A 19,911-nucleotide genomic window follows, 5' to 3' on the forward strand; every position below is an offset into this window, starting at 1 on the left:
ACTTATCCAGACAGAAGGACAACATGTCACAACACTATAGGCCTGGTCACCAGACATCATGCTAAAGCAAGGAAAAGCAGATCTATGTCACCATGCTGGGAAAGTTATTCCAGAAAAAAGAAAACAGGACTCACCACTGACACCCAGTTCACATGGCTTCTCCAAAGGAGCCACATGGGTGGATGGTCTCACATCCCCTACAGGAGAAGGGGGCACTGCAGACACTATTGTTTTCTGATGCTGCTGCTCCACTGGTATGTTGGGGACAGGGTCTAGGAAGACAAAACATGCAGTGAGACCACACACCAGTTTACTCACTCCTTTTTCACCATCCCTCAATTTGCCCTTGTGCCAAGTTCCCACAGCCTCCTACAACTCATTTCATCAGCATCCAGGCACTCTGGCAGCTGGGTACTGGACAAGGTGCAAGTAGTGCTCCAAAACCTGTGTTAAGGTTTCCCAGCCTCTGGTACCTTGGATGACTGTCTGTTTGAAGAGCTCATCCCGCAGCCGAGGTAAGAAACAGTCAATGCGCTCCCAGGTGATCTCCCAGAGATCTGAGTATCCTGTCCGTGAGTCGGCACTGTGGAATATTCCAGCCGTATCCATTACGAGCAGCATATTCTTCAGAGACTCTGGAATGGCCTCCAGCTATAATCAGAGACAGGACAAAGAATGGACAGGTAGCAATGAACCAAAGCTCAAAACAGCCAATGGGCTGCCTTGGAAACTGTGGCCAGGGCAAGAAACCATGGAACAAAATGGTTTGGAAAGGAATAAAAAGTTTAAAAAACCCCAAAACCCACACCAAATTGAAACACTTTCCAAGTTTAGAAGGTTAAAATGTGATAAATGGTTGTCCAAAGGACTGCATCCAGAACCTTACCAGTAAGTCACTGGAGCCAGCATGCATGTATTTGTCCATAAAATCCAGGATTGTGAGCCACAGGGCAGCAAAGGTGGTCAGTGAGAGCAGTGGGGAGAGATGCTGTAGGAATACCTGGGAAAAAACACAACTACTGTCAACAAGCAGTATAGGGGCTGCCGCTCACTGACAAGCCAGTCTCACAAATCTGGATTCCCCCTCCTCGTGGCAGGCTGGGAACATGCACAGGACTGCCCTGAGGATGCCATAGGCCTCCACTCTTCTGAGCTGTGTATGTGAAGGAGTGGATCTTGTCTCCTTTGTGGAAGGCCACTGCAGTCTGCATCACCCTGTCTTCTAGCCCTTCCAGACCTCTGCCTCAGGTCACAACTATGATGCATAGTTGTGATGTGCATCATTTCACCTCAAGAACAGACTGTCTTCAACTAATGTTGAGTGAAATCCTTCTCTCTATCATAAAGTCACAAACCTCTTCCTGACAACTTTTCCAAGGACTAGAATCATGGAGACAGTTCTGGAAAGAAGGCATGTCCCAGCAGCTGAAGCTGGTGGAGAAGCCCAGCACTGAATAGTAAAACTAGCAACCCTGACAGCTGACTGGATCAGAGATGCTGAGAAGTGAACACAGCAAACAGTTTTGTTTTCTTGAGGAACACGGTTTCCCCTAAGCTTCCCGAGGCAGCAGAGGTGTGCTCACCTTAGAGAGTAGTGTTGAGGCTCTCATCCTAGTTTCTTCCATCCCACCAACATCAGCTGGGCTGATGTTCTCAAGTAGCTTGGTTAGCAGAGGAAACAGCACCTGTTGGATCCAACACATGTATATTTCAGAGCTGAAAAATGACCGATGAAATTTTAACAGACAGCTTTACAGAAAGGCACTGGCTCTAGACTGGTGGCTTCTAGGCAGAGGACATGACGGTGGCAATGAGATGTGTGTGAACGGATTCACTTCAATACTCCAAAAGGCCCTGTCAGAAGCCTAAGCAGAGAGGAACTTTTCACAGGACCAGAACAGGAAACATCTTGTCTGTTGCAGTGAACAAGCTTCTCAAGAAGACAGTGCTGAAGTAGGACAATTCTCCTGCACAGAGCTTTACTCCTCATGACAACGCTGCCCTGCTCACATGCCCATGCCAGGCAGGTGGTTACCTTGTTGAAGCAGGACTCCCATTCCAGAGCATCCAGGGCCTGCAGGTCATGTACCAGGAGGGCCCGCTGCAAGTAAGTGAGTGCTTGCATTCGGATCTGGCGTCGGGCATCACAGCACAGCCAGGCAATACCTGCAAGAGAGGGATTCAGGGCAAAGCCCACAGGGAGAGTGTCACATCCCTACTTCCTCAGTCTAGAGTAAAACGTCTAGTGAAGATCAAAAACTCTCTGTGGAATAAAAAGGATCATACTTGTTCCAGGCCACAGACTGACAATCTACTACCAGATGCAGAAACATGCTGGCAGCTAAATCATCCTAAAGATGTTTCTCCAAATCTGATCCAAGTTCTTTTTCAATTAAAACAGACCCTAAAAACAACCTATGCCTGCTTTCTGCAGTTAGTTCTTGGCTCCTCAACTTTCCTGCCATTACTTTGGAAGAGTGTCTGCTCACTCTCATCACCAGGGGATGGCTTTACCCTGTAGCAAAGGACACCAGCAGTTGGACCACAGTGTTCGGGAATCCGCTGTGATTTTCCTGGCTGCTGTCTCCAGGTGTCGCTGCTCCTCTGCCCAGGAGCTATAGATGCCAGCAGCTCGTGTGTGCAACGTGTGCATGAGGTCCAGGAGCTGCAAGTACACAGCACAGTAAGAAACACACAGGACTTTAAATTTTGAAGCAACTCTGATCTCTGCTGTTCTCCAAACAAGGCTAAAAGGCTCAAGCTACTAGAGCATGCTTTATGTATATACACAACCACACACAGTTATAGAGATGGTGTCAGGCCCTGCTGTCTGTGTCCTCTCTACATGGTCAAGTGCCAGGTATCTTCAACAAGATTTATGTCAGTTCAGCAGCCACATCAATCCCATCTTTGAGGAACACCATTCAGTCCTGTCTAAAGGAAGAATGGGCTCTTTCCTGGCACAGAGCATTGACTTTCCCAGGCAGAGGGATAAACCCATTGATTCACCTGTGCAGTCTACAAGAACTCTGCAACTTTTTTCCTTAAAAAAAGGTATGTGAAGCACATGCAAAGTTCCCTTGCCTGTATGGGCATATGACAGCACTTTAGTCAGTTTACTACTGAACTGAGACCCAACATCTGGCAGTCAGCAGGCCTATGCCTTCACACCTTTGAAGTACCAGCTGGGGAGAAATGACTCCCTTAGCCCAGTCCTCTGTGCTTGAAATTCCAGAGCCTCAGCCCCTTTCCTCAAGCTCAGATGCCCTGTCAGACTCCTTGCTAATCCTACAGGAACCTCATGTCTCCAAATGACCTTAATCCATCTTACCTACTACAGTGACTCACAGCTTCAGACCTCCTCCTTGCTTTTCAGAGGACCTCTCTCTCCACTGCTAGTCTGCTTTTGCCAGTACAAATTGCAGCCTTCCTCTTTCACTGAAGAACCACATATTGCCCCCATAGACACTCTCTGCCATCCAGTGCCCAGTTATCCAGGATGCAGCCTTCCCTTTCCCCACAAAGAATTCCAGTGATTACCTAGCCAGGCCCTAAGAATGGGAAAGGAGAGGAGGAAATCCTTGCTATACTTACGTCCTGACTAACCTGTAAAGACACAGTGTGGTAGCTGGCAGGGATGCTCTCGTCCTCGTCCTCATCACTGTGTGTGTGCGCCTGGTGCTGGCTCAAGACCCGGGATCGCCGTGTGGAGCTGTCTTTGGGCTTTTTTTTTAACCGACTGGATTTACTGTCATACCTGTGGCTCTTCCCCCTCTTTTCCTGGGACTTGTAGCCTAGAGCATAAAAGGCAACGACATTCCGTATACAACAGTCCACTACAAAATGTTCTGCTTTTCAACACACAGGGCAGCCACCTTTTGATATCCCCAGCAAAGGGTCCTGTCCTCTGAGATGACCACTACCTGCTTGAAGTGCCCCATAGGAACAACTTCCTGCAAGAGCTGATACTGCTGTCTCCACATCAACTCCAGACCTCCCCTCCATCCCAGGGAGGGGGATAAGAATAAGGTCCCTGCTGCTAGGAGACAGCACACTTTTCTCCTGGTAGACCATTTTCTTTGGGTTGGGGACGCATTTCATGACAGTATACTTCACACTGCTTGCCAACTGGCCACCCCAAGCTGAATCCTGGTTGACAAGTGAAGGGCCATCTTACCCCCATTCAGGCTGGCCTCCACGAAGATACGTATTGTTTTGACACAGAGTTCAAAGTTCTCAGGTGTAACATGGGCAGCATCTCGCACGATGAAGGACAGGGACTCCACACATTTCATGAGAGACTTTGTGTCATGTGGGCCCAAATCCAGCCCCACCGTCAAGCTGTACTGGTTGACGAGAGGTGATGGACCCAGCCTGCTGAGCCCAGCAGTGGATCTGGAGTTGTCGATGTCATCTTTCCCCACCTACAGGTCACAGCAAGCAGGTAAGCAGGAGAGGGTAGCATAACGAGAAGCATCTCATGCTCACACTGAAAGGGCCTTTCTTCAGAAAGGCCCCCAGGTAATGTTTCTGTATGGTCCATTCCCCTTTCTTCCTCATTTGCCTCAAAGCTTTCTCTTTTCCATCTGTGTCTCTCCCTATCCTGCCTTTACATTATAAGCTCATCTTAACTCTCTTTTCTACAGTCTTATTCTTTCTCTCACTACCACACCCTCTGCTCACAACCACGGTAGAAGTAGTCCTCTTTGGTCACCAGAAGCCCACTGGCTACTCACCACTAGCCAGCCACTGTTCATGACGTCCACATCCGTGACCGAGCGATGCATCTTGCCTGGCTTCCCGTGGTCTGTGTACACCTCGGAGTCAGAGGTGTAGCCACGGTCCAGGCTCGTGTCACTTGGGTGATAGGAGGAGGACACCTCGCTGTCTGATTGAGCACCTTTAAGACAAAAGACATGGGGTTTAGATCAAAGCCAAATCAAGAACTTGCAAGAGTAGGTGTGGATAAGGGAGTAGCAATCCAGATCAGCATCGACCAGGAACCACAAGTGGTTATTAGTATGTTCTACACCCGTCTGATCTACCTGCCCTGACATTTAGGATAACCTTAAATTTCACACGTCTCAAGAGAGAAGTCCTTGCAAGGGACAAATTTAAGTTACTGATATGTTATTTAGAAGTAAAAACTTGTTCTCTCCATTGCTCAACACCATCTAGAAACTCATCAGCAGATAGACAGACTTTCTGTGAACAGAGGGCACCAAACATTTTCAGGAGGTAGAGAACTAATGTTTTGACTTGTGTCAAGTCAAGCAGTTTGCTCTATCAAAGACAGAAGCGGTAAAAAAAAGAAAAAAAAAAGGAAAAAATAAAGGAGAGAGAAGAGGAGACAGCTCTGCATTAATCCAGGGAGCAAAGTCCATAAGTATTTTTAAAAATCATACTTCTCCCATCTGTCTAGCACAAAGCATCAGGACCTATTAAAGAAGTTCTAGAAAAGCAAAGAGAAAAAAAAAAAAATAAAAAAAACTTCTAGAAAATTCCTTTATTGCTCTTTGCTTTAGAAGTCTGAAGACATCACCTTCAAATATCCTGACAGCTGGCTAAAGCAAAACAGAACAATTTGCTGAAAAGACCTCCTTTCTAACACAGTCAAGAGAACTGAGAAATACTGCATTGGTCTTGTGGGAATGGTTCTGGCGACTATTAATGCAAATGGATCTGGAAATACAATTTTAAAGAGCAACTCGTTTTATGAGAACCTTAAAAAATGGACAGAAAAGAGTCGGTCCCACAAAAGAAGCAAATATGACAGGAACAGCAGCTGGGTTTACATTACATGCCCAGATAAGAGATTACGGTACCCAAGGCACCAAACCACAACCAGCAGAAAATGCTCCTTAGGTAGAGCAAAGACCTCCTACAGCTGCCAGAACTGATATCAGTTTTCCTCCCACCACCCCCCAGGGACTAGCACCTGGATTGCTGCTCACTGAGTAGGAGGAGATGGCAGAATAGGGACAGGAACAGACCATGAGGAGTGAACAGCAGGTGCTGGTCTTTAATCTTGCTAATGTAGTTTAATATCAGCTTTGTTTTCTTGCAGTCCCCTTTGCTAATTGAAAAGCTTGAGGAAGCAGCTGCTTATCTGGCAGGCAGGCATCAGATTTCCTAGCAAAAGCTGGCCTGTCTTACCTGTGTCATTATCTGCCCTTGCTGTAACCTGCAGGGCTGCAGGTGGCTTCACCCCCGACCCGATGCACTCCAGGAGGGTGAAGAGCGTGTACCAGTCATCCCCAGAGTGAATGTTGGCAGCATTGGTCTTCAGGAGTTCATGGAGGCCATAGGCAACCTCATGGCTAACTCTGGACAGCACATTTGGCTTCATCATTAGTAAGATACGTAATGAGAGGAGAACCTGGCCACAGAAGGAGACAAGAATAACAGACCCTATTACTTACACTCCATTCTCTAACAATGTACTCCTTCATCTATTAGAGCTAGTTACAATTGCTGTTTGTTGTTACCTGCACCACGAACAGGTTAAATATGGGTCCATCCAACAGCAACTGGTTTCCTGTGTCACAGGGTACAAAACCCCACAAAACCCCAGTAACTGCCTTTCAAAAATCCCTTACCTGTGCACTGATCTCATCTCGACGGAGCAGTCGAATGGCCAGCCTCAGCAGCCCCACCACTGCCCTCTCCACCAAGAAGCAGAACTCCATTGCATGGATACAGAGGTGATAAAGGTGGTCTCGGACAGTTTGCCAGACACAGGTCACACGGTCCCTAGCCACAACAAGGAGGAGGGAAAGGGTAGAATGAAAGGACATGAGACAAGCAGGATCCAGCAACCCCTCCCACAACTCCAGACAATCCACCATTTCTTAACTTCAACAAAAATTCCAGGTGAGAGGTACAAGAACAGACACATTGAAACAACAAAATGATCAAACTTCTTACTCATTACTTGCAAAGCAATCAGGTGGGAGAATTCTCCCTCTGGAGTTTAGTTTATATTCTCCAAATTTCAGGATATCAAGCACTAATTCATGAGCTAATAGCCTTTCTATTTGCACATGCTACAGTGGAATTGTTAAGCCCTGAAATTACAGCCACATGCTGCTTCAGCTGGTGAATCACATACATAAGGAATTCATTCCCTGGACCCAGGCAGCAGCTGCAGTAAAGCAGGGACATTACAGTGAATGTGCATTTATTTCAAGGTCATACCTATTCTCTAGAACAATCCGCAGAAGCATCTCCAAGCAGAAGGCTGCATCTTCTTCATCATATGTCTCCTCATCAGGAGTCACAGAGATTAGAGCCTGGAATAGCCATGGTATTTTTATGAATCACAAGCTCCCAAAAATGGGGAACCAAGAGAATGCTTTGAGTCTGGCCAAAACTGTACTCCACTGCCTAGTGAGGTCACGCATAGTCAAAGGCAATGGATAAAGGTCAAGTTATTTTTTTTCTGATGCAAAATGCAATATGAACTTAAAAGATGTTAAACTCTGACAAAGTGTCTCAGATGAAGAGGAACTGATATCCAGCAGTTTCTTGCTAATAAATATGTGAAGTACAGAAAAAGCAGTACCTGAGAATGACTACAAATACTGGAGTTATGTTCTCAAGCCATCGGCTTGTATATGAAGGGAGAATTCCTGACAATCAGAGTAGGAGCACAGTGTTCCCCCAGAACTGAGATGACACTCCCCCAGGGAGACTGAGCTTCTCTAGCCCAAAGGCTAATGTGCCCAGCCTTATTATATCTCCCACAGCAGGCAGGTACCATACTACTTAGGGACACACTGTCAAATATTTCTGTAGAGCTCTTGCCTCTAGAGTGGCCTTTTCGAATTCTCTCATTAGGTACACAGCACATTTGAAAATCTTTAAGCTTTGGCACAGAACTACAAATACTTGCCAAGAGTTCTCAAGGCTCTTAGAATGCATTCCACAATTTAATGTTTTCTTCTACTGCCAGAGCAATTTGTGTCTGCCAGGACAGAAGCAACTTTTAACAGGTGAACTAAAAGCTAGGTTCACATCCCAAATAGTTCCAAGACCTCCTCTGAGGACAGAGGAGTTAAGTGAGTACACAGCACATATCCACTATTATGCATAGCACATTTGTTCCACTGCCACCCAGTCCCTTGCCCAATATCTCTCTCACCTTCATGAGCTCCTGGAGGGATTCAAGTTGGAGAAATTTGCTTTCTGTGATCAACTTCTCAGGATCACATTGCTGCAAAATACAGAAAAGACAACTGTGCATCTGGGGGTTGTGGAAGGCATACAAACAGATCTTCCAGAAACACATCATGTTCACAGGAAAGACACAGATTGTTGTTATTATCTGGAGGAAAACTCCTTCCAACTAGTTTGCTCTTTAACATCAGTTACTTTTAACAGACCTCATCTGTGCTAGACAGATTTTATCAGATGACTCCTCTGGCCACACAGTGGTCAAACCCCAGGTTCAGATTTTGTCGGCACCATATACCTTTACACTGTCTTGGAAAAGATTAGTTGTTTGAGAATTCATTAACTTCTCTTTAAATATAGGACTGTGATGCCCAGGGTTAGATCCCAGCCTGAGGAATCATTCCTGTTTTGATGTGTTAGTACCTTTGTGCACAGCAGCACAAAAGACCATTTAGCTGTCAATCCAGATATGCTCTTTTGTAGATTCTTTCAGTTTTTAAGTCTCCTGTTACCTGCAATACTGCCAAGCAGCATGCATATTTATACTTCTGTTGCCTGTTACCCACATAGTACTGTCACCAAGAAAAAACCCAGATTCTTCTACAGCCTATAGGTTACCTTTATGCATTCCAAAGCTGCTCGCTTTGCCTCCTGTGTTTCCGTAGATGGCCCTCTCATACCAGATTGCTCTGTCCCACTGAGGGTGAGCCAGCTAACAAAACTCAGTACTGTTGATTCACCACTGCAATTCAGAAGACACCAGCATCAGTAAGTAAACAAGAAATCATATTATTTTCCAACCTTGGTACAAAAAAGACTGCCTGGGACATCTATGCCACTCACCGGTTGGATGGTGTCTCCTCACGCTGAAGATAGATTTTGCCATTAGGATCCACAAAGTCTTCAACCTGGAACATAGACCAGGACATGCATATGACCTCCCCAACCCCATTATATTTCTCTTAGTGATGAAACACAATATCAAACAGCCCATACAAGTGCAGTCAAACCCAGCTCTTCACCACACTATCCTGTCAGTAAAGTGCCACTCGCATCTGGTAACACCAATGCAGGGCTCTAGCACTTCATGCCTATATGCATGTCCCTCTTCTGCACAACATTCAAAATCTGTTCAAGTAAAATAAATGCTGGCATTCCTCAAATCTAACAAGAAATAAAATGAGAAAAAAAGAAACAAGCTACAAAAGAAGCTGCACACAACTTGAACACTAAACCCTTCACAGGCTTCCAAGTTCTGTACATTACCAAAAGCTAGGCCTTTGCAAGAGAGCTCTCTTACTTTTGGAACTGGCTCTATGAAAAGCCAGCTTCCCACTCTCCTAGCTCTTCAGTTATGCAGCCAGCCAGCTAATTATTACCTCCACCATGGCCTTGGGCAGCAGCTCTGCTCGGAAAAGCTGTAGCATGGCCTCCATGATGTTCTTCCAGCCCTCTCGCAGAATGTCACCATGGCGATGGGCCAAGTGAAACACTGTCTTTGCTGCAATATGGGCCTTGGGATTACTTCCAAAAACAGTGGGCAGGTTCTCAATAGACTGCAGGAAAGAAGAGGCGGTGGCAATCAGTCAGAAAGAGATGTTTTCTTTTCAACAGAAATTAGGGCAGATGCTTCAGAACTGGTTATGGGAAAGATAACAATTCTCTGTATGATGCTTGGATAACTCCTCAGCTCACATTCGCTTTGCACATAAACAAGGACAAGGTAGCTTACCAGATACAATATAAATCACCGAACAACCTAGTTATAAACTCCCCAAGAATGACAACTCAGAACATTTTGAAAGTGCTTGCTGAAAACCCACTAATTCATCCTGCTACAGGAACTCAGCTCGAGATCAAAGTCTTCTACAAAAAGTACCACATCTCCTCTGGAAGCAGCAATTACTCTGCTGTGCTGTTAGAGAAGAAAACTGTGGCCAAAACCATTACTGACTTGCAAAATTACTCCTACCACTACCTAACAGCAAGATTCAAAGTAATTCAATCCTAACGGGGAGTCTCTGCCAATGATTGCTGTATCTCAAATCCCCATAACTTGTTCAATGCACACACAGCTTTTCAAAATACAGAAAGCCTGCTAAGTCATTGAAACCAACCATACACTGCCAGAGCAAAGAATAAACCAGCTACCATGTCAGCTAATACCAAACAGTGTAACATGCTCCATGATTCTGCAGTTACTTAAAATCATTGCAATCTTCCTTTTGAGAAAAGATGGGCTTTACCATTCTCTTGTTTACGTGGACAAAATCCATACTTATCTCCTCACCAAGAATGGAAGAGAAGACAAGGGACTGAAGGAGTCAGTGTATCCTATCTCAGATTTGAAGTTCAGAAAAACTCTCTTGCTTCAGCCAAACTGATGGAAAAACTGGTATCAAAATGTGTCTTTGATTTAGAAGCAAACTCCATTAGATGTGCCAATCTGAAATCTGGCAGAAATGTAACAACCAATTTGGGTTTTTCCCATCGTTGCTATGGGGAAACTACATGAATACATGTATCTCTGCGGTGTCAGGGTGCAAACAGCAATATGCCTGATTTTGCTCTCTGACAAGAAACCACATCACTGAAAACCACACACACAGGTTTTGCTACTATTTACATACTGAGTCAGTATGAGTCTTAATTATGGATCAGGAAGTGGGGCACTCATTCTTCCTAATCACTTAAAGACCTTCCATGTTCCTTTCCATTTCCTTTCTTTCAATCAAAGTGGCCATGCATAGCAACCGCAGTGCATGGAGAGGATGCCTGCTTTGACTCTTCAGTCCTCTGAAGATGGCTCTTCCTTCTCTCCTTCCTCCAGACTCTTAAATATTTGTTCAGTTATCCTACTGTCTCCAAGCCTTACAGGAATTTAGGACAGCAGAAAGTAGTCTATGTAATTAGAATCTGGCCAAAGATAAGAACTCAGCCTTCTTCAAATCCAGAAGTTCCTGATTCTATGTCATCATCAAAAGACATGCTTACTTGATTAACTCAGACCTCAGACTGCTCAAGATTCCAGTCTCTCAACTAGATGGGATACAGCTGGCAATAGCTGGTGCATCTGAGGGCTTGGCCTAGTCTAGTTGCTTCTGCTGTGTAAATCTGTATCAAACTGTTTCATGGCAGACATTCTTCTGCTTGGGTTACCTATTGGTAGTCTCAAGGTCTGGTGTGCCTGAGGATGATCAAATACTGCATCTTTACTATTGTGAGCTGTGCAGGAAGAGGGAATCTAAAGCAAACCCTCTGCTTGGGATTTCTTTGTCTTTTAAAAAATTCACCTGTCTTGGCCTTTTTACTCCAATGTTTTCAGTCTTGAATTATCTCGTTTCCTTTTCCTATATGTGTGGCAATTCTGTTCTGCTCACTGTGGGTCTTGCACTGATTCTTGAGAGCAATACTGTGAGATCCTTTGGGAGTTCTGACCCTTTACAGGAATTGCTGTCAACTACTCCTTAGCAGACAGCATGGTCTGCCCCACACTGTCTATTAAACACTGGGGAAAAACAGGTGGATATTGTAACACACAAATAAATGAGAGCAATAAAGCTTACACTAACCACAGCACCTTGAATTTATTCTCATGGTACACCCCAAAGGAAGAGTCTTCAGGGCTTGCCAAATGTGGGGTTAACAGCTGATCTGATTACCACAGTCCACACCCCAACTAACAATTCAAAGCATTTGTTTTCTAACCCCTTTATGCTTATGCTGTGCATCTACATAGCTCCTACACTTTGGAAGTACATCTCACAAAACAGTCCCCCCCGGCACTGCATAAACCCTGTCATTGAAAAGTCAATATCTGACATGTATGAACTTGCTTGGGATCACAGGTAGACCTAAGTCTCTTCAGGTCAAATAGGTGAATAAAACATCAAGGCATTCTGCTCTGCACAAACTGATACTTGTGAGTAAAAGAAAATTTGCATATTTGAACCTGGCCTATGGAAGTCCCACTTCACTACACATTTCCCATTACTTCCTCCAGAAAACTCTGGGCAGGGGCTGATAGATACCTACAGATACAATAACTAAAATAAGCAAATATTGCTGCTTAACAGAGGAAGAGAGCTCCAGTGCAGTAGTAGTCATGCTTTTTTCTCCTCTTTGCCAACTTACCTCACTGCTGAGAGCTGTAAACTTGCAGAGAGAAATTATGAGATTGTCAAACACATCACTAAGGCCATAATGAGCAGAAATCATTGCACATTTCCTGGGGAAAAAAGAAAACAGAAAATAATGTACTAAGTCAGCACAGACAAGTCTGTCTACAGGACAGCAAATCTGAGACCCTCTCTGTTGACATTTTAGACCTTCCTCTCCACCCATTCATAATGAATGCTTATGTATAGAAGTCCACTATTATTGCTTAAATAAGCTCAATCCTTATCCATAGATACTGATACTTGTCTATGCTGATGCAAGAATCAATTTAAAGTGAGTCTAAACAGACAGCCCACTTGCACCTGAGCATTATATCCAACCTCCTGTCCTAACATAAGAGAGTTGCTGAGATTGGTGGTAGTGTTGAAGTCCAGTTTCCAAGATATCATGGCTACAGCAGTGTATTGACAAAGCATTACAACTATGCTTAAAGCATCCTTTGGTCTGATCTAAGCATGACCAACGATCATTCCAATATAGTTGCTCACAGATCACAAGTTTTTGAGTACTGGTCATCTTGGAAGGAAAAAAGAATTCCCACATCCCATTCAGCCACAGCTATGGGATCATACAGTAGAAAGGTTTTGTTCCTACATGGAGATTTTGTCAGCATCACTGTGCCAGTTGAGTGACTTCTCCCCCTCACTTCTAAACAGCCTAGCTGTGTCAGTAGGTCCTTTAAATGTAACCAGGTTGGAGTTTAAAAAGATGTACCCCTGGGCACTTTAATTTATTATAACACAGCAGTCAAGCTAAACAGTGACTGGCAAGCCAGAGAGGCCAAAATGTGATGAACTGACACAAATGACAGAACACTAGACGATCACAGGTCATAAAAAAGTGCTTTTCAATTGCTAGGAAAAGCAACATTTGATTTTCACTGTGATGTCTCTCCAGCAGATAAACAGGAGCCAATGGTCCCACTTTTACTCTTTTGGGTCTTTATGAAGGTAAGAGTCACCTGAAACCAGAGATAGCCTTCTGGATTATTGTTTCCTCTAAGCTCTTGTCAAAAACATAAGAAAGTGCTGCAATGGTGGGGCCCCATGTCATGGTGAACAGGTCATGGTCATAGCTTCCAGGAGGCACGTGGAGAAATATTCCCTCGTCAGTGGCACCACGATGCAGCAGGACATTCCAGATATAGTTTTCCTTCACCAGACCCGTTTGCTCTTCTGGCATCACTATCTCATCATTCCTACAAGGGAGGAAAGCAGAAAGATTGAATTTTTCATTCTGAGCCAAACCTAACATTTACACAGTGTCTTTCATTACGTAGTCCCAGGGCTAAGCAATACCTATTCTGGAATGATTTTGCCAGCTCCTGAAATACTCTGTTTTCCTAGGCCTCCCTGCTTTGCCTGCCCTTCCTAGATAGCCTGAATATAAAGTCTAGTGGTTCTCAGAATCACACAGCAGCAACTGTGCAAGGTCAGTATTGAAGAAGCAGGTACCTACTGCTACAAGTGCAAAACACACCACATACTGCCATTAAATGATGGGAAATTCTGGACAGCACAGTGGCAAAGCTTCAACCTCCATCCAACTCTCACTCTGTTAGAGTGCTCTCTTTGTATCATTATTCCCAGTTAAAATGAAATAGTTACATTGCTGCAGTCACCAGTAGGCAAGAGTATCTTTGCATAAGAATAATGGAAATATTCATATTTTGCCAAAATAAAATATTAGAAAGGAAAGTAGTATAAAATTAAAGATTAAACAAGAAACCAAAAGTAAGATGGGGGATTTATAACCAGGATACCACAGCTCCTTACTCTAACTAGGATGAAGCTATACAGTAATAAAACAAATATGATTAATGCCAAATACTGCTTGCAATCCTAGACTAAAAAACCTAAAGCAGAAATACATATTCTCTAGACTTGGTTATCAATGCACAAGAGAAAATCCACTGCAAATGACCAACTAAGTGAACAAGAGTCTCAAAGCCACTAAGAATAGCAGATTACAGCCAATCTGAAGAGTTCTTTCTGCAACAACCAAAAAATAACATACTTCAATTGCCAAAGAGGCAATTTTCATGTGCTAACAACAACTATAAAACTGCTCCTGATTTATGCATGAGAAATAAGCTCTTCTCAGCTTCAGGTGCTGGCATATTTTGACAAGAGCTGTTATTACTGAGGTAATATAGGGAAGTAAGTTTGCAGTAAACAGTGCATTATTTCTAAAATTTCATATATGATTGAAATTACCAGAAACAAGTGAATGAGTTTACTTGGAAAGTTTCAGGAAATGAAAATGTGGTCAAAAGTGAAATGGTAAGACCCTAAAGAGATCGCACACTACTTCATACAGATGGCAGTGTTATTTTTTTCCCCTAATAATACAAATAAATATTCCTCAGTCTCAACTATGACACTGAGGCCATCTGAGATGGAGCAATACTAAAATGATACATCAATTATTCCAATCATAGAACATACTGGAAAAGCTGAAATATATGGTGAAGGGGGTATAAAGGGAAACAGACTGGGATAGAGGCACTGGGTAACAAACGTGTATATGCTCAGTGTACTATTCAAAACATTAAGAACATCCTCAGGAGAGAGAGGCCAATCAAAATTAGAGCTCTGTTTGAAAGGTAGAGCTATGTCTTGAAGAATTTCCAGATATTCAGTAGAGGCATCACCCCACCTTCCTGGAGAAGGCTCAAAAGGGAGGGTCAGCCCAGGCACACTGCCCTGCTTCCAGCACCAGCTACTGCCTGCTCCTGCAGATGGAAATCAGCTGAGACTCAATCACATCCTGTCTCCTCAAAGATGTAATCCTCTCAGCTTCAAATTAGCTGGGCCTGGATTTATCAGTTTACTGATTTTTGAGCTATTATTAAAGCTTCCCAGCCAAAGCCAGCTTGTGTACTAAAGGGCCTCAGCCACCAGGAACTCTCTTCAAATACTGCTCTGTGTGCCAAGAGCTTCAGGGGTAGCAGAAGAGGCTGGTGCAGAGAGCAGCCTCATATGAAGACCTCAAAAGCAGAATATGTTAAACAGAGACATGGACACATTGTGTCAGGGCACAAGTGCTGCCCTGGGGATGGGATTATCTCTTGAACTGCATAAAAAAGTTCTAAAAACCTCTAAAGGTCTGATCTAGAGAACAGAGCTTTCTTATATAAAGCATTTCACATGTGCTGGTCTTGCTCAGCCATTATTTCCCATATTCATAGAAGTAACATATTTTTAAATTTATTTTAAGATCTGGATTAAACTACCATGGCAAAAATCCAAGATACAAATCCATGTGTAATTGCTGTGACAAGCTTGTTTACCACAACCCCACAAAGAGCTGGAATTTGGTCTGAGCCAAACAGGCACATGACTGGTGAGTCTCTCTCCATACTCTCCAGGTATCTCACTGCCCCAACAACTCTGCTTTGCTCTCTGAATACATGGAGATGGGCAGGTTGAGTCTTACTTGATGGCATGATACATGTCTTCCAGGATGTCCTGTTCAAAGTCTTTGCCTCCATTCACACCTTTCAGGTTCTTCCGAAACTCCTGAAAAAAGTTACACCAGTATTAATTCCTGGTATCTTCAACTTTAACTGTTTGGCTAGGATCAGTACTCCACTTGTTTTTCACTGGGCCAGGAGATTTTCCTGCATTCTTCAACATGCAGACTCAAAATTCAAAGGTCAATTGCTATTCTTAGTGGGAGTAGTGTGCAGCATCTCCTGTCTATGCTCACAAGGAAAGAGCAGAGACACAACACGTGCTTAGCTGAGGCTGGGCATCAGAATGGCAGGCCTGTACCACTGCACTGGCGCTCACATGACTTGAGCTCCGTAGAAGCCCACAGCAGTAGAACAATATTCTCTATGTTGCTATGTCTGAGGATACAGATTGCTCACAGAAACACAAGCCTCTTGAAGAATTTGCTAAGTTTTCTGGGAAGCTCCTATTTCTTCAGGCTCTCTCTTGCCTACAGCTGCTCTCTTATATTTTACTCAGCTGTAGCGCTGCACTCCAGCTTACTGTGTACATGAGTGAAGGAGGCCAAAGAAAAGAGACAATGCCACTGAGATAAAAAGAGGTACTACACTGTTTTCAAAACCAGAGAAGACAGATGCCTGCACTGGCAACACCCACCTCCAGAGTCATTGGGACATTCTGCTTGCGGACATTGTGGTTGTGCTGATCAGTGTTCAGCATAATAACTGCATAGGCCAGGGCAAAGCAGGCATCACTGTTAGCAAACGGAGACCCGTTTGATTTCTGAAAGGTAAATATATGCACAAATGAATCCTACAGGAACAGTGATAGCAGTGACTAAAACAGCCATTTTCCTAACCACAGTACTGAATCATCTCTGGGACAAACAAAAATCCCAGGTTCTGGCTCCAGCTTCTAAAAAGCAGCCCAGGAATCTATTTGCCCCTGCCAGCTCCTATGAAACAACAGCTGCTGCTTGCAGAGCAGTTATATAGGCCATTTGATCTGACATGTCCACCATGGCAAGCAGATGGACAAGAAAGCTCAAAACTGTGTTCCTTCTGCCACCAAGTACACACCCTCCAATGTTCTGTGAAGGCTTCTAACAGTCTCTGAATTACAGGTGCCTCTCCTGGTAATCTAAAGGCCTCTAGATAAAGTCGTAAAGCTTCATCCAGCCTTAAACCTTGGAAGCTGAAAGTCCTGCAAAAACAATGAAATGCAATGAGAAGCTGAAAAAGGATAGGAAAGGTAAGATAAACTTAATAACTACAATCTTGTTTGCTTAGACAGTAGAGAGGAGGGTGAGGAGAGAAGAAAAGAAATATACCATGAACAGCCAAAAACAATAAAGGAGAGTCAACAATCTTACAAGTGATTATGCAATTGTCTCTCCAGTCTTCACAGAAACTGGCCCAGCTGAAAGGCACTTGAATATCATACATATTTAAGGTGTTAACATATGCAAGAGACACACAGAATTAAGGGATGGCAGTACAGAGAGAAGCAAGTGATAGAAGTCCAATGCCTCCAGGAACTACTATTCTACTGCTTTTTTTATTATTAAACTGTTAACTTTCACTTTCCTGACTGAAGAGATTCAGAAGCACACTCACCCCACAAAGCTTTCCAGCAAGTCTATGTTCTTACGGTCACTCACAAATTCCCCAATCATCTTCTTGTCCAGGCGAGGATTTTCCCGTAACCACCTGGCCACTTCATTGTTGTCAATGGGGGTGGCAAGAAGGTTTTTCTCCTGCAGAAACTGTATCCCTTTCTTTGGTTTTTGGTTAAACTGCTCTGTGCCGGTTATCAGGAGCTGCAGGAGACATTCTGATAATTACAGCTTGAAGTGCATTTCTTATTTTAGATCGTTCTTGGCATTTGAACCAAAAACAAAACAGAAGAAAAATCAGCCTTAGCATGATCAAGTTTACTGTACTGTGTAATCCAGGAAAAAGGCTAATGAAGGACAGAAAACCTGCATTCATCACAAGGTTTTACCATCAAATAGTACTGGACAGAGTAAGCATGAGCTGCCATCTCCGAAAAGCTTTAACGTCTAACCAAGCAATAAGCTCTGCTGCTTCAAATGCCTCACCTGCTCTCATTTGTAAACACAGCAGATAAACCCCAGACACGTGGCAAGATCAGCCCTACCCAGTTACAACAGCAGCACTGCTCTATTGTCCTCTCCTGTCCCTTTGGCTCCAGGTTCTCATAACTACCTCACCACTAGGAGTCAGGGCAGCAAGAACCCTCAGCACTTATTCAACATGTGGCAGAGATGGTCCCAGGAACATCTGGTATTCCAACCTGACAAGGTTATTTGTGGATGGGAAGAGCAGATACATATTTGGTTCTGAGAGGAAGTCACCTAATCTGCCCTCCTAGGAAACTAGACTGTACCATAGTCACAATGTAATAAAACAACTAAGAAAGGGTTAACTGAATGTTCTTGGTGCTGTTCAGAAAAACCAAAAGCACAAACAATGGTATGAACTTTACTAAGGAACCAGAATAAATGTCAGTTCCCTGTTAGCTCCTATCATGATCAGACTGCTAGCAATGACCTAGTGAACTAAATTCGTGACCATCATGATTACTACCTCCCCTGGGTTTCTCAGTACCTCAGAAGCCACCAACCCTCTGGTCTCTGCTTCCCCTGCCTGTGTGAGCATCCTCAAAAATGCAATGAAAGACAGACTCTGAAATAGCATGGAATGCACAAAGACCCAGTGAGGCCATAATGAAAGAATAACCATGCACTGCCCTGGTCTAACAGGCCTGAAGGGACTGTATAACACTGGCAGCATTTCTATTCAGCTGTAAATCCTGAAACCCAAGACCAGGGTTATTCTATGGACTGGTTGAGTCCAGAGACTTCTTAAAACCACTTGAAAGGAGAACGGACTGCTGGCAATTTGCAGTGCATTTACAATCATGTCACTCTTGTGCTTCTGAGCTTCTGGTCATCACCTTTGGAAACATCAAAGAAAGCTTTCTGTTTATGCACAATTTAATTTCTGCTTTTATTTAGCTTTTTTCTTCCAACTGTGGTAATGTTTAGTACTTCAGAGGTTAAAGGAGGTAGAACATGCTGGTGCAAGGTCAGCATCAATATAACTAAAGCTGAGTGTTTGGTGTGCCCTGTGTATGTGCTTAGGATGAAACCACTAGGAGATTTACAGTCAGAGAACAATTTTCCCTAGGCAAACTTGGAGATTTATGAACATCTTCCTGCCCCCTACTCTTGATTTCTTCTAAACTTGTTTTCCAGCAGAGCAAAGCCAGAGTATTACCAAAGGTTTTCAGTTAGAACAGAGGAAGCACTATGCAAGCTCCCTTCTCAACAATGGACTTTCACAGAGTCCATCAAGCAAAGTTGCTATGAAGCAAGATTTAAGGCAAAATTCAGTGCTTCCTTTGAATACTGTGCTGATAATCACTTCCCTCCACTGTCCCTGTGGCTGGGGAAACCAGTTACCATTACCCCACTGCAGCATTGTGCTGCAAGTAAAGAAAAATATTTCCAAGTACTGCAGTAAACTTGCTAGAGAGAAACCAATGCTTTAAATTACACTCAGATCCAGATACTGCCAGAGTGGATCACAAAGCACAGATTAGTATGACAGCAGAAGAAAGGGATGTATTGTATTTTCTTCTATTTCTGATTAAGTTAAACAAATATGACCACCGATCCTTATAAAAATCTAAAATAAAACCACCTATGCTGGAGAGAGAAGCCAGAAGCCTTTTAGTCAGATACAAATAAAAAAACCTCTCTCTTTTACCACCAGGGAATACTTCAAAGACATTAATTTCTTTTCTACTATATCATCTCCTTACCCACAACTAGTATGGCCACTCAGGTTTCATCCAGAACATGCATTATTTTCATACTGAAATTTAGTAAACTCTCACACCTGAAATGAACCTACTTCATGCATATGTTGTGCAAGAGAACAAAATATTCAAGAACATATATGAATGAAAAAAAAACCTCAAGAAATGCACCACAAAAAAACCTGAACAGTCCCATGTAACCCCTGGGGACTTAAGATATATTCATCCAGTGTCTCTGGAGGTGAAAGAGCAGGCC

The 19,911-nt window shown here is 43.6% G+C and overlaps 1 protein-coding gene across 5 annotated transcripts in view; it reads right to left on the reverse strand.

Moving 5' to 3' along the window:
• GBF1 (golgi brefeldin A resistant guanine nucleotide exchange factor 1) overlaps positions 1-19,911 on the reverse strand; it is a 98,469-nt gene that overhangs the window by 1,827 nt on the left and 76,731 nt on the right. For 3 of the 5 annotated variants that reach the window (XM_036385995.2, XM_036385993.2, XM_054515669.1), the window contains 22 exons: positions 17,426-17,628; positions 16,889-17,012; positions 16,467-16,592; positions 15,793-15,875; positions 13,316-13,552; positions 12,310-12,403; positions 9,555-9,731; positions 9,019-9,083; positions 8,794-8,917; positions 8,144-8,215; positions 7,198-7,292; positions 6,600-6,753; positions 6,157-6,379; positions 4,737-4,900; positions 4,178-4,424; positions 3,595-3,794; positions 2,515-2,665; positions 2,036-2,166; positions 1,584-1,685; positions 887-1,000; positions 474-651; positions 135-272 (listed from right to left, as the gene is read on the reverse strand). In XM_036385995.2, coding sequence (XP_036241888.1) covers positions 135-272; positions 474-651; positions 887-1,000; positions 1,584-1,685; positions 2,036-2,166; positions 2,515-2,665; positions 3,595-3,794; positions 4,178-4,424; positions 4,737-4,900; positions 6,157-6,379; positions 6,600-6,753; positions 7,198-7,292; positions 8,144-8,215; positions 8,794-8,917; positions 9,019-9,083; positions 9,555-9,731; positions 12,310-12,403; positions 13,316-13,552; positions 15,793-15,875; positions 16,467-16,592; positions 16,889-17,012; positions 17,426-17,628 — 3,202 coding nt within the window. The remainder of the gene's footprint in view (positions 1-134; positions 273-473; positions 652-886; positions 1,001-1,583; positions 1,686-2,035; positions 2,167-2,514; positions 2,666-3,594; positions 3,795-4,177; positions 4,425-4,736; positions 4,901-6,156; positions 6,380-6,599; positions 6,754-7,197; positions 7,293-8,143; positions 8,216-8,793; positions 8,918-9,018; positions 9,084-9,554; positions 9,732-12,309; positions 12,404-13,315; positions 13,553-15,792; positions 15,876-16,466; positions 16,593-16,888; positions 17,013-17,425; positions 17,629-19,911) is intronic. The other 2 variants (XM_036385996.2, XM_054515670.1) reach the window with 1 other exon arrangement.

Source organism: Molothrus ater, chromosome 8, assembly GCF_012460135.2.
Source record: "Molothrus ater isolate BHLD 08-10-18 breed brown headed cowbird chromosome 8, BPBGC_Mater_1.1, whole genome shotgun sequence".
NCBI lineage: Eukaryota > Metazoa > Chordata > Aves > Passeriformes > Icteridae > Molothrus > Molothrus ater.